Genomic DNA, 13,754 nt, shown 5'->3' with positions numbered 1-13,754 from the left:
GTGTCCAGGAGGATGCTGTTGATGTGAGCCATGACCAGCTTTTCAAAGCACTTCATGGCTACCGACGTGAGCGCTACGGGGTGGTAATCATTTAGGCAGGTTACCTTCACTTCCTTGGGCACAGGGACTATGGTGGTCTGCTTGAAACATGTAGGTATTACAGACTCGGTCAGGGAGAAGTTGAAAAGGTCAGTGAAGACACTTGACAGTTGGTCCGCGCATGCTTTGGGTACACGTCCTGGTAATCCGTCTGGCCCAGCGGCTTTGTGAATGTTGACCTGTTTAAAGGTTTTGTTCACATCGGCTACCGAGAGTGTTATCACACAGTTATTCAGAACAACTGGTGCTCTCGTGCATGCTTCAGTGTTGCTTGCCTCGAAGCGATCATAAAAGGCATTTAGCTCGTCTCGTAGGCTCTCGTCACTGGGCAGCTCGTGTCTGGATTTCCCTTTGTAGTCCGTAATAGTTTTCAAGCCCTGCCACATTCGACGAGTTTCAGAGCCGGTATAGTAGGATTCAATCTTAATCCTGTATTAACGCTTTACTTGTTTGATGGTTCTTCTGAGGGCATTGCGGGATTTCTTATAAGCGTCCAGATTAGTCTCCCGCTCCTTGAAAGTGGACCACTTCCGTATTGAGCGAGTCACTGGTACTTCCTGCTTTAGTTTTTGCTTGTAAGCAGGAATCAGGAGGATAAAATTATGGTCAGATTTACGAAATGGTTGGCGGGGGAGAGCTTTGTATGCATCTCTGTGTGTGGAGTAAAGGTGTTTTTGGATTTTTTTTCCTCTGGTTGCACTTGTGACATGCTGGTAAAAATTTGGTAAAACTGATTTAAGTTCGCCTGCATTAAAACTTCTTAGGGCTACAGTGGGGAGAACAAGTATTTGATACACTGCCGATTTTGCAGGTTTTCCTACTTACAAAGCATGTAGAGGTCTGTAATTTTTATCATAGGTACACTTCAACTCTGAGAGACGGAATCTAAAACAAAAATCCAGAAAATCACATTGTATTAATTAAGTAATTAATTTGCATTTTATTGCATGACATAAGTATTTGATCACCTACCAACCAGTAAGAATTCCGGCTCTCACAGACCTGTTTGTTTTTCTTTAAGAAGCCCTCCTGTTCTCCACTTATAACCTGTATTAACTGCACCTGTTCTCGTCAGACTCGTTAAAGGAAAAAGTTTCTTCCAGTCCGCAGTAAGTAATCGCTGTTCTGATGTCCAGAAGTTATTTTCGGTCATAAGAGATGGTAGCAGCAACATTATGCGTAATACTGTATGTAAACATTATCAAAGTGTCCAGTGATTCCATGTACAGTTGAAGTCATACATTTACGTACACTTAGGTTGGAGTCATTAAAACTCATTTTTCAACCATTCCACAAATTTCTTGTTAGCAAGCTATAGTTTTGGCAAGTCGGTTAGGACATCTACTTTCTACATGAGACAAGTCATTTTTCCAACAATTGTTTACCGACAGATTATTTCACTTATAATTCACTGTATCACAATTCCAGTTGGTCAGAAGTTTACATATACTAAGTTGACTGTGCCTTTAAACGGCTTGGAAAATTCCAGAAAATGATGTCATGGCCTTAGAAGCTTCTGATAGGCTAATTGACACCATTTGAGTCAATTGGAGGTGTACCTGTGGATGTATTTCAAGGCCTACCTTCAAACTCAGTGCCTCAGAAAAAAATGTAGACCTCCACAAGTCTGATTCATCCTTGGGAGCAATTTCTAAACGCCTGAAAGTACCACATTCATCTGTACAAACAATAGTACGCAAGTATAAACACCATGGGACCACGCAGCTGTCATACCGCTCAGGAAGGAGACGCATTCTGTCTCCTAGAGATGAACGTATTTTGGTGCAAAAAGTACAAATCAATCCCAGAACAACAGCAAAGGACCTTGTGAAGATGCTGGAGGAAACAGGTACAAATGTATCTATATCCACAGTAAAACGAGTCGACATAACCTGAAAGGCCGCTCAGCAAGGAAGAAGCCACTGCTCCAAAACAGCCATAAAAAAGCCAGACTTCGGTTTGCAACTGCACATGGGGACAAAGATCGTACTTTTTTGAGAAATGTCCTCTGGTCTGATGAAACAAAAATAGAACTGTTTGGCTTTAATGACCATTGTTATGTTTGGAGGGAAAAGGGGGATGCTTGCAAGCAAAGAACACCATCCCAACAGTGAAGCACGGGGATGGCAGCATCATGTTGTGGGGGTGCTTTGCTGCAGGAGGGACTGGTGCACTTCATAAAATAGATGGCATCATGAGGAAAGAAAATTATGTGTATATATTGAAGCAACATCTCAAGACATCAGTCAGGAAGTTAAAGCTTGATCGCAAATGGGTCTTCCAAATGGACAATGACCCCAAGCATACTTCCAAAGTTGTGGCAAAATGGCTTAAGGACAACAAAGTCAAGGTATTGGAGTGGCCATCACAAAGCCCTGACCTCAATCCCATAGAACATTTGTTGGCAGAACTGAAAAAGCATGTGGGAGCAAGGAGGCCTACAAACCTGACTCAGTTACACCAGCTCTGTCAGGAGGAATGGGCCAAAATTCACCCAATTTATTGTGGGAAGCTTGTGGAAGGCTACCTGAAACGTTTGACCCAAGTTAAACAATTTAAAGGAAATGCTACCATATACTATGCTACCAAATACTAATTGAGTGTATGTAAACTTCTGACCCACTAGGAATGTGATTAAAGAAATCAAAGCTGAAATAAATAATTCTCTCTACTATTATCCTGACATTTCACATTCTTAAAAGAAAGTGGTGATCCTAACTGACTCATTTTTACTAGGATTAAATGTCAGGAATTGTGAAAAACGGAGTTTAAATGTATTTGGCTAATGTGTATGTAAACTTCCGACTTCAACTGTAGCTGTCACTCTCTCTGTCTGCTGCATCGCATACATTTTTTAAGAAATTAATTTGTTCAAAACCCTTCAACTATTATCTTTCTTTCTCTTTGAGTCAACTACTCACCACATGTTATGCACTGCAGTGCTAGCTAGCTGTAGCTTGTACTTTCACTACTAGGTTCTCTGATCCTTTGATTGGGTGGACAACATGTCAGTTCATGCAAGAGCTCAGATAGTTTGGAGGATGTCCTCCGGAAGTCGTCATAATTACTGTGTAAGTCTATGGAAGGGGGTGAGAACCATGAGCCTCCAAGGTTCTGTATTGTAAGTCAATGTACCCAGAGGAGGACGGACAATAGCTGTCCTCTTGCTACACCATGGTGCTACCTTACAGAGTGCTGTTGAGGCTACTGTAGACCTTCATTGAAAAACAGTGTGTTTTAATCAGTTATTTGGTGATGTGAATATGCTTAATATAGGTCTATCTAAAAAGGATACAATTTTTTATGTTTAACTATGTTTATTTTTATGAAATTCATTGAGTAGGATGGTCATCCTCTTCCTCCTCTGAGGAGCCTCCACTGTCTGATTGGTTGGAGACGATCCAATCGCTGATTACTTTGTTTTATACAACTCCCCTTGTGCCCCTCGTCACCACAAACAACTTCAACGATGACAGTCTCAGGCTAAAGTATGTAGAGAACGACCGAGCAGCAGATTAATTTAGTGAAGAGTAGTCAGGCTAAATGTAATGCAACAATTGGAGAATTCAAAAAGTGGAACGTCAACTTAAAGGCAGCATACAGGAGGTCATAAAACATGACTTCATTCTTGTAAGCAAGACATTTATAGGAATTTGTAGACATTTGTCAGGCGTACTAATCAATGATCATCAACTCCAATTTCCACTTTTACACCAGCGCTACCACTTACCGCTGCTGCCGTCACTGTCTGTCACAGCCCCCTCTGAGGCATCCTCATAGACCCAGCCACCCCACTGGTATTGGTGGGGAAATGTCAGCAATGCATAATTGTGTGCTTGCTTTAGTCACTACTTCTTCTCCTACACTATGCTCAATTTTACAACACTTACAATTAAAACTTTTAAACTTCTTCCACTACCATAAAAATACATTTTAAGACCGCTGAACAAGCACACAAATGTTAATTTTCTAGTTATTAGTGTGCTTGCTACAGCAAGAACACTCAAAATATTCCACATACTTCTGATTCAGAGGTCCGTACAGTACGCCCACGCTATTGCTGCCACCGTCACTGTCTGTCGATCAAACCTCCTGAGGCATCCTCAGCACCCCAGCCCTCACTGGCATTAGTGGGGAAATGTCAGCTATGCATAATTAAATTGGTAAATTCCTGTATTCCCATCATCAGAAAGCAGATGTTTCTTCCTGACGTCCTGTCTTCACCAGGAAACTGTTGAATCAGATTATTTATTTCCCCTTATTTCTTTTCAGTCTCCTGAGGGGGAAAAGGTGTTGTCGTGCTCTCTTCACGACTGTCTTGGTATGTTTGGACCATGATAGTTCATTGGTGATGTGGACACTACTTCAGCCCCGTTGATGTTAATGGGGGCCTGTTCGGCCTTCCTTTTCCTATAGTCCACGATTAGCTCCTTTGACTTGCTCACATTGAGGGAGAGGTTGTTGTCCTGGCACCACTAATGTAGTTGGGTTTTTGTGTGGATCATATCAGGTACATTTCGTAAACCTTTAAGCATAACCTTAAAATTCATCCACTGACTTCTATTCCACAGACAAAGTATAAAGGTATACTGACAACAGATTTTCTACAGAATGTGCTAGAATGCCATGAACTTTACACCCCAGACTGTGCTTGGAATAGTGCTGTAATGCCCATAAATTACCACCAGAGGGTAATCAATGCCTGTGTTTCATAGAGCATATATGCTGTGTATTCCATCCTCCCAACAGCAGTATGTTATTGATGTATAAAGACAGAAGAATTGTAAGGACATGTTCATACAGCACATGGACAGCAAAATTGCAGAAATGGAGAAAGACATGACTTTTGAAGTTAAATCCTATTTTACACGGCCATCAAGTCATCATGTTTAATATTTACTGAACAATTGAAAAATTATAATAGTTGTTTTATATAGATATATATACCTTATCCTCTAGCAAGCCCCGGAAATCCACATACATTTCTAGAAATTAGCTCTAGACGGGCAAGCTACATAATAGATATTCAGATTCCATAGTGCACAGTGCTGATTAATTTTAGAGGGTTTATCAACCTATCCAGCTGAAATGAAATATGCTAATAGGTTATTTATCCTTGCTGTCTGAAAAACCATTAGGGGAACAAAACTGCAAAGAGCATCTGCATTTCAATCCCAGAACAGAGCACAGCAGAGCAACACGATAAGCAGAGCAGCACAAACCTAGATTGCATCCCAAATGGCATCCTATTCCCTACACAGTGCACTACTTTTGACCAGATCCCTATGGGCTCAAAAGTAGTGAACGATGTAGGGAATAGTGTGCCATTTGAGATGAAGAACTAATGGCCTCGTAATATTCAACATAACGGCCACCACTGCCTCTGCTCTGACCCTCCAAGTGCTGGCCGATAAAACAACAAAACAGAAACACCTCCATATTTTCAAAGCAACCAAGATGCCTCTTGTTTCTCCTCATCACAAAAACATAAACACTGCTGATGAAGCACAGCATTATGGGGCTTTAACTTAACATTGAGCTTTTCCATAAATCTTGGTTGGGAGACTCCTGGATGTCCTGCTCATCCCTCATGATTTTCTGGAAATTTGGTGAGTAACTGGAATTTTGCAACACTATTTCTGTTAAATCAGCCCCATAGTTTGTACGTCTAATACCCTAACCCTGACCCCCACCGTCTCACAGCTCTATCTCTGTTAACCCCAGATGCCCAACCAAGCGGACCTCTTCTTTATGTTCCATTGCTATGGACCCGTTTCGCCTGATGGTTGTGAAAACCTAAGCTGTGTGTGAATGTCTTGGCGGGGGTTACCGTTAATCAAGCTGCCGTGCCACATAACGTCTGCTCCTGTGAAAACACTGCCTGTGCTCTCCTCTCACACAGAAAGCCATCAGGGCCCCCATTAAAGCCATCATTGAGCAGTTATTTTCTGTGTTTGATAGTCCTCCGTGTTTTACTGAGCCAGGCACTGCTCTGAGAGGTGTGTGGCAGGCAGGCCAAGCTGTAGCAGCAGACAGCAGTATGGTGGATTCCGAGTGTTCTATGTGTTCAGTGTGTTCCGCTGCTCCTGGTGGATCTAGTGGCTGGCTGGGTTCCAGAACCCTGGCCTCTACCTTCTGTGCGCCGCTCAATAGCATCATGGGACGCACCCACCACCGAGAGATCTGCATTGCTTGATGCTCTCATCTGGTAGCCATGATAGCACATTTGCATACCTAAGTATGTAAAAAGGAGAGAATTTCAGACCACTGTGCCCATATCGATCCATACTTTTATTCCCTGGGATATTTTACTGATTTATACTACATTTTTATGAATGATGACCTGTAACAATATATGTTTTATATATATATATATTCAGTGCTTTAAAAAAAAACAAACACCTAATTCAGCTCGTGAATATAGTAAGTCCCTATTAAGTGCCAAATAAAGTAACATGGTTGACTGTAACATGGTTGACTGTAACATGGTTGACGATTTTTGACAGGGCGAATTGAAGCTTGTTGTGTGCAACAGGGTGTGGCAATTGAATTCAAGCTTCACAAAAAAAATGTAATTGCTAAAACATTTCTAGCATGTCTATCTATGCGTAACAGGGCTGATGTGTTATGCTCAACCCGCACAGTTTTCCACCACAAAACACCCCAAAATGGCCAGAAAGAGTAGTACCAGCTCACCTGCTTTTACACTATGATTTGACTATTAGATTATATTTTTTATTTTATTTTACATTTTCTAAAGTTTATAGTTGGTTTGAGGTTGTTACGTCATTGAAATTTAGAGCTATTTACCTTTTAAAATATTGTCCTAGTAGTACCAGCTGTGTAATTTACTGATGGTCCCAAACTAGCCCCGAAGGGATATCAAATGTCAAACCAAATTGATCATAAGCATTACGATTGGGTCGAGTGTATCTGCGCTCCGAATTGATGATTACTTGGGTGCTGCCAGGTGTGGACATGTGGGTAGGATTAAAATAAACCCAACCTACGGAAAACTGTTACCGTACCCTTCATTCTGTGCCGTACATTTATTTTCTTATCCTCTCACAAATTACCAAAATTATCCTATTTACACTTTATAGTAAATTTTGACACTAGAATAAATGTTTCTGTCTCATATGGATGCCATATAGGCCATTTTCAAAACAAGAAGTTGCTTTTTGGGGGGCAATCACTCTTTAAAGGGCACTTCATTTAATATAACAGGCTTTTAACATTCAATAATGGGGTACAATTTCTACTGAAATGTTTTGTGGAACGACCCACATGCCTTCTTGGAAAAATGTGATTTATATAAGCCAAGCTTATCTAGCCAAAATGCTCACTTTAAACAGTAAGATGCACTGTGCAAAGTGACGTGTGATAATGATGTCATTGCAGATGCTATTTGCCCTGCATTCTAGTGTTGCTTGTATATTTCATGGATGCTGCCTCTCATCTGTGGAATGTCTCTATTGAATTGTTCAAGTGTGCGTGGCCATATTCTGGGTTACATTCGGTTCCGCCACCCCATCTGGTGTTGGCACCAGTCCTCAGTTCTGTTGCCAAAATGCGCTGTAGTTAAAGAAACAGAGGGGAATACATATGTGGCTGATCATGTCGCCTTTAGCCTTGTACACCTACTAACATGATGAAAGAATATTACAGGATGAGAAGGACTTAGGATGTGTCCCAAATGGCACCATATTACCTTGATAGTGCATTACTTCTGACTAGAGCCCTATAGGGAATAGGTTGCCATTTGAGACACACCCTAAGTCATTCTCATCCTGTAATATTCTCTCAGCATGTTAGTAGGTGTACAAGACTAAAGTCTACATGATGAGAGCCACATATGCATTCCCCTCTGCTTCTTAGTGAACTTTGACCTTATCCACTAGGGATAACATTTTTAAACACCTCTTTCTCTGTTTCCCTTTGAGATTAGTCACATGATGCAATATATAGTACATGTTCAACCACTTGAAGAGTTTATTTCCAAAACACTATATCCACCAATTTTTCACCAGAAATGATTACTTATGGGTACCTTCATGTCTGTGTAAAATGTTACTATTTTTGGATTTTTAATTAATACATTTTAGTTGTGTATTAAAATGTGTTTTTCTGCAAAATGCTATATATCCAAGAATTGTTCTTCAAACAAAGCTAATTTACCAACATTTCTGAAAATGGATATACTGTGTAGCGTTTTGGAAAGAAACTCTTCATTTGTTCTAGTCATTGTAGACATTCTGAGTGTTCCTGTTGATGTGTTGTGTGCAGGGTTGAACTGGGAGGGTATAACATTTATGATCAGACACCTCTTAGTCTCTTCTCCTAACCTGGCTGTTCTTCCTTCCTTTGTTTGTCACATAATGAAATACATGCTCCATATATTTACATTAGATGGTTCTAGTCTGACATTCTGAGTGTTATTCCTGTTAATGTGTTATGTTCCAGGGTTGACCTGGGAGGATGAGACCACCCAGCAGATCCTGTCCAGGGAGCTGTCTAAGTTGAGGAAGATCCCCTACAGACGCCTACAGGACTCCAGCCCCCCTGTCTACAGCAGCAGCAAATCCAGGTCACTGTTCTGGCAGGCAGCACAATCCATTACACTTGTACATTCACACGTGGACCAGTGGTGGCTGCTGAGGGGAGGGCGGCTCACAATAATGGCTGGAACAGAGCAAATGGAATGGCATAAAACACATGGGAACCATGTATTTGATACCATTCCACTTATTCCGCTCCAGCCATTACCAGGAGTCCATCCTCCCCAATTAAGGTGCCACCAACCTCCTGTGACACGGACACACACCTACAGACGCAGACAGTCAGGCATGCGCGTACGTATGCACACACACACACACACAGACACACACAAACATATAGTGCAGACCTCAATAGGACATTGATTTACGCTTCAGACTCCAGGAGGGCACATGCAATGAGATGACTGATGAGCTACAGTAGCCGCCCTGCCCACCACTGGTTTAGGTCTGAATGGTCTAGTCTATCTCTGGATAGTCCACGTTATCTGTCTGTCTCTCACTCTGTTTCTGTGTCTTCATGTGTCTCTTTCTGTCTCTCTCTCGTTCTCTCATTCTCTCTCTCTCTCTTTCTGTGTCTTCATGTGTCTCTTTCTGTCTCTCTTTCTCTATCTAGTTCTCGCTGTCTCTGTCGCACTCAGCCACACCACTCATTCTTACTCTCTACCTCTGCTCGTCTGGTCCAGGCCCTCTACACAGGCTATGGACCCAGGAGACCGGAGGATCAAGCCAGTGGAGGTGGAGCTCAGTAGAAACCTCCAGAACTACCTGCAACGTTTGGGCCTCCTTCCCCAGGCCTCCTCCCCCGCCGGACCCAAGAGCCCCAGTAAGGTGAGGGCCCCTGGGGGCCACTGACCATCCTCAGGCCCCTCCAGACCCCTCCTTGCACCTGCTTTAGCCTGCGATGAGCTGCTGGACCATGTTTTACTTCTACATGCATGGACACCTCTATATACACACACACACACACACTCACTCACAAACACACTAATGTACAGACACACGCGCACACACACACTCACAAACACACTAATGTACACACATAGACACACACACACCCACACACACACACACACACACACACACACACACACACAAACTGACACAGCGGGAGCTGTGGATCATCTTTAGTACTCTGTATCATTATCTATCCCACTTCGGAAGGTTAGTGAATGAATGGCTGTTGGTTGACCATTCACAGGGATAGTTTCCTGCTGGATTGTTATGAGGGAGATAATGCCCCCCGAGGGTTCAGGAGTTCAGTTCCTTAATTAATAACGTCCACATGATGGGCTCTGGGTCATTTTTGTTCAGGGGGGTGACCAACATGGCCTAGCTGAATGAGAGGGCCAAACCCCTGCTGATGGCCAGGCATTGAGAGATTGGGGAGGGTAACCCTTTATTTATCAAGGATAGGGTTGATGGCAAACAAGGGGGAGTTGCCTTTTGTTTAAGATGAACGTGCGGGAGATGGATGGATCTTGGAATGTTGTTGATCCATCCCTATACTGTACTTCAATAGTAGATCATAAAGGCTTATTTTACTGTTAACATTTTCAGTTAACCTTTCATTTGATGCTGGTGTATTACCTGAGGATTTAAGTGAAGCACTAAGTAAAGACGAACACATTTGATTTATTTGGTCACGGCACTTGCAATACCAGGATAGTGGGTTCGATTCCCGGGACCACCCATACTTAAAATCTATGCTTGCATGACTTTAAGTCACTTTGGATAAATCGTATATATTATTATTATATATTATTTGCTAACGCTTTCTATGATGTACATGTATTATGCTTTCTAACGTAATTTATGATGCCTTATAATACACTTATAATGTGTTTATTTATTATCTCGCAGAGTGACCGTTACCCATCTGGGGTCTCCTCTGACTACTACTGGCCCAAGTCCCAAGGAGAGGGAAACTTCTCCCCACTGACGTCCTTCCAGCCTCCCTACCAGGACAGATCTTCTGCGGGGGATGGAGACCTCCTCGTGGCTGCTCTCAGACACTACCTGTCTGGGCAGGTACCATCTCAGACTGGGGTGTCCACCAAGGGCCCGGTCCTGCCCTCCCTTCGCCTACGCCCCTCCTACAGCAACAGTATAGACAGTACTGGACCTAAAGAGACCTCTCAATCTCAAACAACTAACCTGGACAGACTTCTACTCCTCCAGACAGCTGGAGCCAGCCAACCCTCTGCTCCCAAGCACCCCCTCAGTACAGTGGATGGTATGTGCCTCATTAAAAATGCTTTCTTCCTCTTTTACTGTACAAGTTGTTCCTCATTATTTCACTGTGAACAGATGATCACCATTAGTAGTCATGTATGCATCCACTGGAAATAATGGTATAGCATGCTATTCATTGTTAAATAATGGTATAGCATGCTATTAGTTGTTAAATAATGGTATAGCATGCTATTAGTTGTTAAATAATGGGATAGCGTGCTGTTAGTTGTTAAATAATGGGATAGCGTGCTGTTAGTTGTTAAATAATGCTATAGCGTGCTATTAGTTGTTAAATAATGGTATAGCAAGCTATTCGTTGTTAGATAATGGTATAGCATGCTATTCGTTGTTAAATAATGGTATAACATGCTATTAGTTGTTAAATAATGGTATAGCATGCTATTCGTTGTTAAATAATGGTATAGCATGCTATTCGTTGTTAAATAATGGTATAGCATGCTATTCGTTGTTAAATAATGGTATAGCATGCTATTAGTTGTTAAATAATGGTATAGCATGCTATTCGTTGTTAAATAATGGTATAGCATGCTATTCGTTGTTAAAGGATTAATCCACTCAAAATGTGTTTTATTTGTCCACTGTTGATACAGTCCCAAAATGTTTTGCATGTCAGCAATCGAGATATAGAACTTTCAAAACGCTAATCGTCACTGCCGGTGTCATGCATTTAGTATTTCTGCCTGCTTGAACGGCAATAGATTGGAAAGCAGCTGCTGTCATCCCCCTCTTCAAAGGAGGTGACACTCTTGACCCAAATTGCTACAGACCTATATCCATCCTACCCTGCCTTTCCAAAGTCTTCGAGAGCCAGGTCAACAAACAGATTACCGACTATTTCGAATCCCACCGCACCCTCTCCGCTATGCAATCTGGTTTCAGAGCTGGTCATGGGTGCACCTCAGGCACGCTCAAGGTCCTAAACGACATCGTAACCGCCATCGATAAGAAACAATACTGTGCTGCCGTATTCATTGACCTGGCCAAAGCTTTTGACTCTGTTAATCACCACATCCTCATCGGCAGACTTAGTAGCCTTGGTTTCTCAAACGATTGCGTCGCCTGGTTCACCAACTACTTCTCTGACAGAGTTCAGTGTGTCAAATCGGAGGGCCTACTGTCTGGACCTCTGGCAGTCTCTATGGGGGTACCACAGGGTTCAATTCTTGGGCCAACTCTTTTCTCTGTATACATAAATGATGTCGCTCTTGCTGCTGGTGAATCTCTGATCCACCTCTACGCAGACGACACCATTCTGTATACTTCTGGCCCTTCTTTGGACACTGTGTTAACAACCCTCCAGACGAGCTTCAATGCCATTCAACTCTCCTTCCGTGGTCTCCAACTGCTCCTAAACACAAGTAAAACTAAATGCATGCTCTTCAATCGATCGCTGCCTGCACCTGCCCGCCCATCCAGCATAACTTCTCTGGACGGTTCAAACTTAGAATTTGTGGACAACTACAAATACCTAGGTGTCTGGTTAGACTGTAAACTCTCCTTCCAGACTCACATCAATCATCTACAATCCAAAGTGAAATCTAGAATTGGCTTCCTATTTCGCAACAAAGCATCCTTCACTCATGCTGCCAAACATACCCTCGTAAAACTGACCATCCTACCAATCCTCGACTTCGGCGATGTCATTTACAAAATAACCTCCAATACCCTACTCAACAAGCTGGATGCAGTCTATCACAGTGCCATCCGTTTTGTCACCAAAGCCCCATATACAACCCACCACTGCGACCTGTATGCTCTCGTTGGCTGGCCTTCACTTCATAATCGTCGCCAAACACATTGGCTCCAGGTCATCTACAAGACCCTGCTAGGTAAAGTCCCCCCTTATCTCCGCTCACTGGTCACCATAGCAGCACCCACCTGTAGCACGCGCTCCAGCAGGTATATCTCTCTGGTCACCCCTAAAGCCAACTCCTCCTTTGGTCGTCTCTCCTTCCAGTTCTCTGCTGCCAATGACTGGAACGAACTACAAAAATCTCTGAAACTGGAAACACTTATCTCCCTCACTAGCTTTAAGCACCAGCTGTCAGAGCAGCTCACAGATCACTGCACCTGTACATAGCCCATCTATAATTTAGCCCAAACTACTACCTCTTCCCCTACTGTATTTATTTATTTTATTTATTTTGCTCCTTTGCACCATATTATTTAGATTTGAACTTTGAACTTTCTTCAAACTACAAATCTACCATTCCAGTGTTTTTCTTGCTATACTTTATTTACTTTGCCACCATGGCATTTTTTTTGCCTTTACCTCCCTTATCTCACATAATTTGCTCACATTGTATATAGTCTTATTTTTTTCTACTGTATTTTTGACTGTATGTTGTTTACTCCATGTGTAACTCTGTGTTGTTGTATGTTGTCGAACTGCTTTGCTTTATCTTGGCCAGGTCGCAATTGTAAATGAGAACTTGTTCTCAACTTGCCTACCTGGTTAAATAAAGGTGAAATAAATAAATAAATAAAAAATAGGTGAGATACACATGAAAACAGTAAATGACCCCGGGAATCGATGGAACATCTCTCAGAGATGCACAAAAACGATATAACATTCGAAATGGGTGAATCTTTCCTTTCTGTGTAGGAGGGATTAGGATAAGTGGGATGAGAGGATGGAAGAGAAGAGGGAATGAGAGAGAGGAAAGGCTAGAGTACCTTTGTCAAATGGCACTATATTCCCTGTAATGCACTACTTTTAATAGTACCCTGGTCTATAGTAGTGCGTTATAGGGAATATACTTCCATTTGAGACGCAACCATTGATATACTGTAGGTACTCTACCATAGTTATAACTCGTTGACCGATTATGATTTTTCAACGCC

The 13,754-nt window shown here is 42.3% G+C and overlaps 1 protein-coding gene across 2 annotated transcripts in view; it reads left to right on the top strand.

Moving 5' to 3' along the window:
* Window positions 1-13,754, top strand: part of LOC115169809 (receptor-type tyrosine-protein phosphatase N2) — a 160,058-nt gene that overhangs the window by 33,522 nt on the left and 112,782 nt on the right. For both annotated transcript variants that reach the window (XM_029725780.1, XM_029725781.1), the window contains 3 exons: window positions 8,563-8,686; window positions 9,341-9,485; window positions 10,518-10,890. In XM_029725780.1, the coding sequence (XP_029581640.1) occupies window positions 8,563-8,686; window positions 9,341-9,485; window positions 10,518-10,890 (642 nt within the window). The remainder of the gene's footprint in view (window positions 1-8,562; window positions 8,687-9,340; window positions 9,486-10,517; window positions 10,891-13,754) is intronic.

This window comes from Salmo trutta, chromosome 31 (genome assembly GCF_901001165.1).
Source record: "Salmo trutta chromosome 31, fSalTru1.1, whole genome shotgun sequence".
Taxonomy (NCBI): Eukaryota; Metazoa; Chordata; class Actinopteri; order Salmoniformes; family Salmonidae; genus Salmo; species Salmo trutta.
Note: the sequence above shows the minus strand (reverse complement) of the source record. Positions and strands in the feature narration are given on the sequence as shown.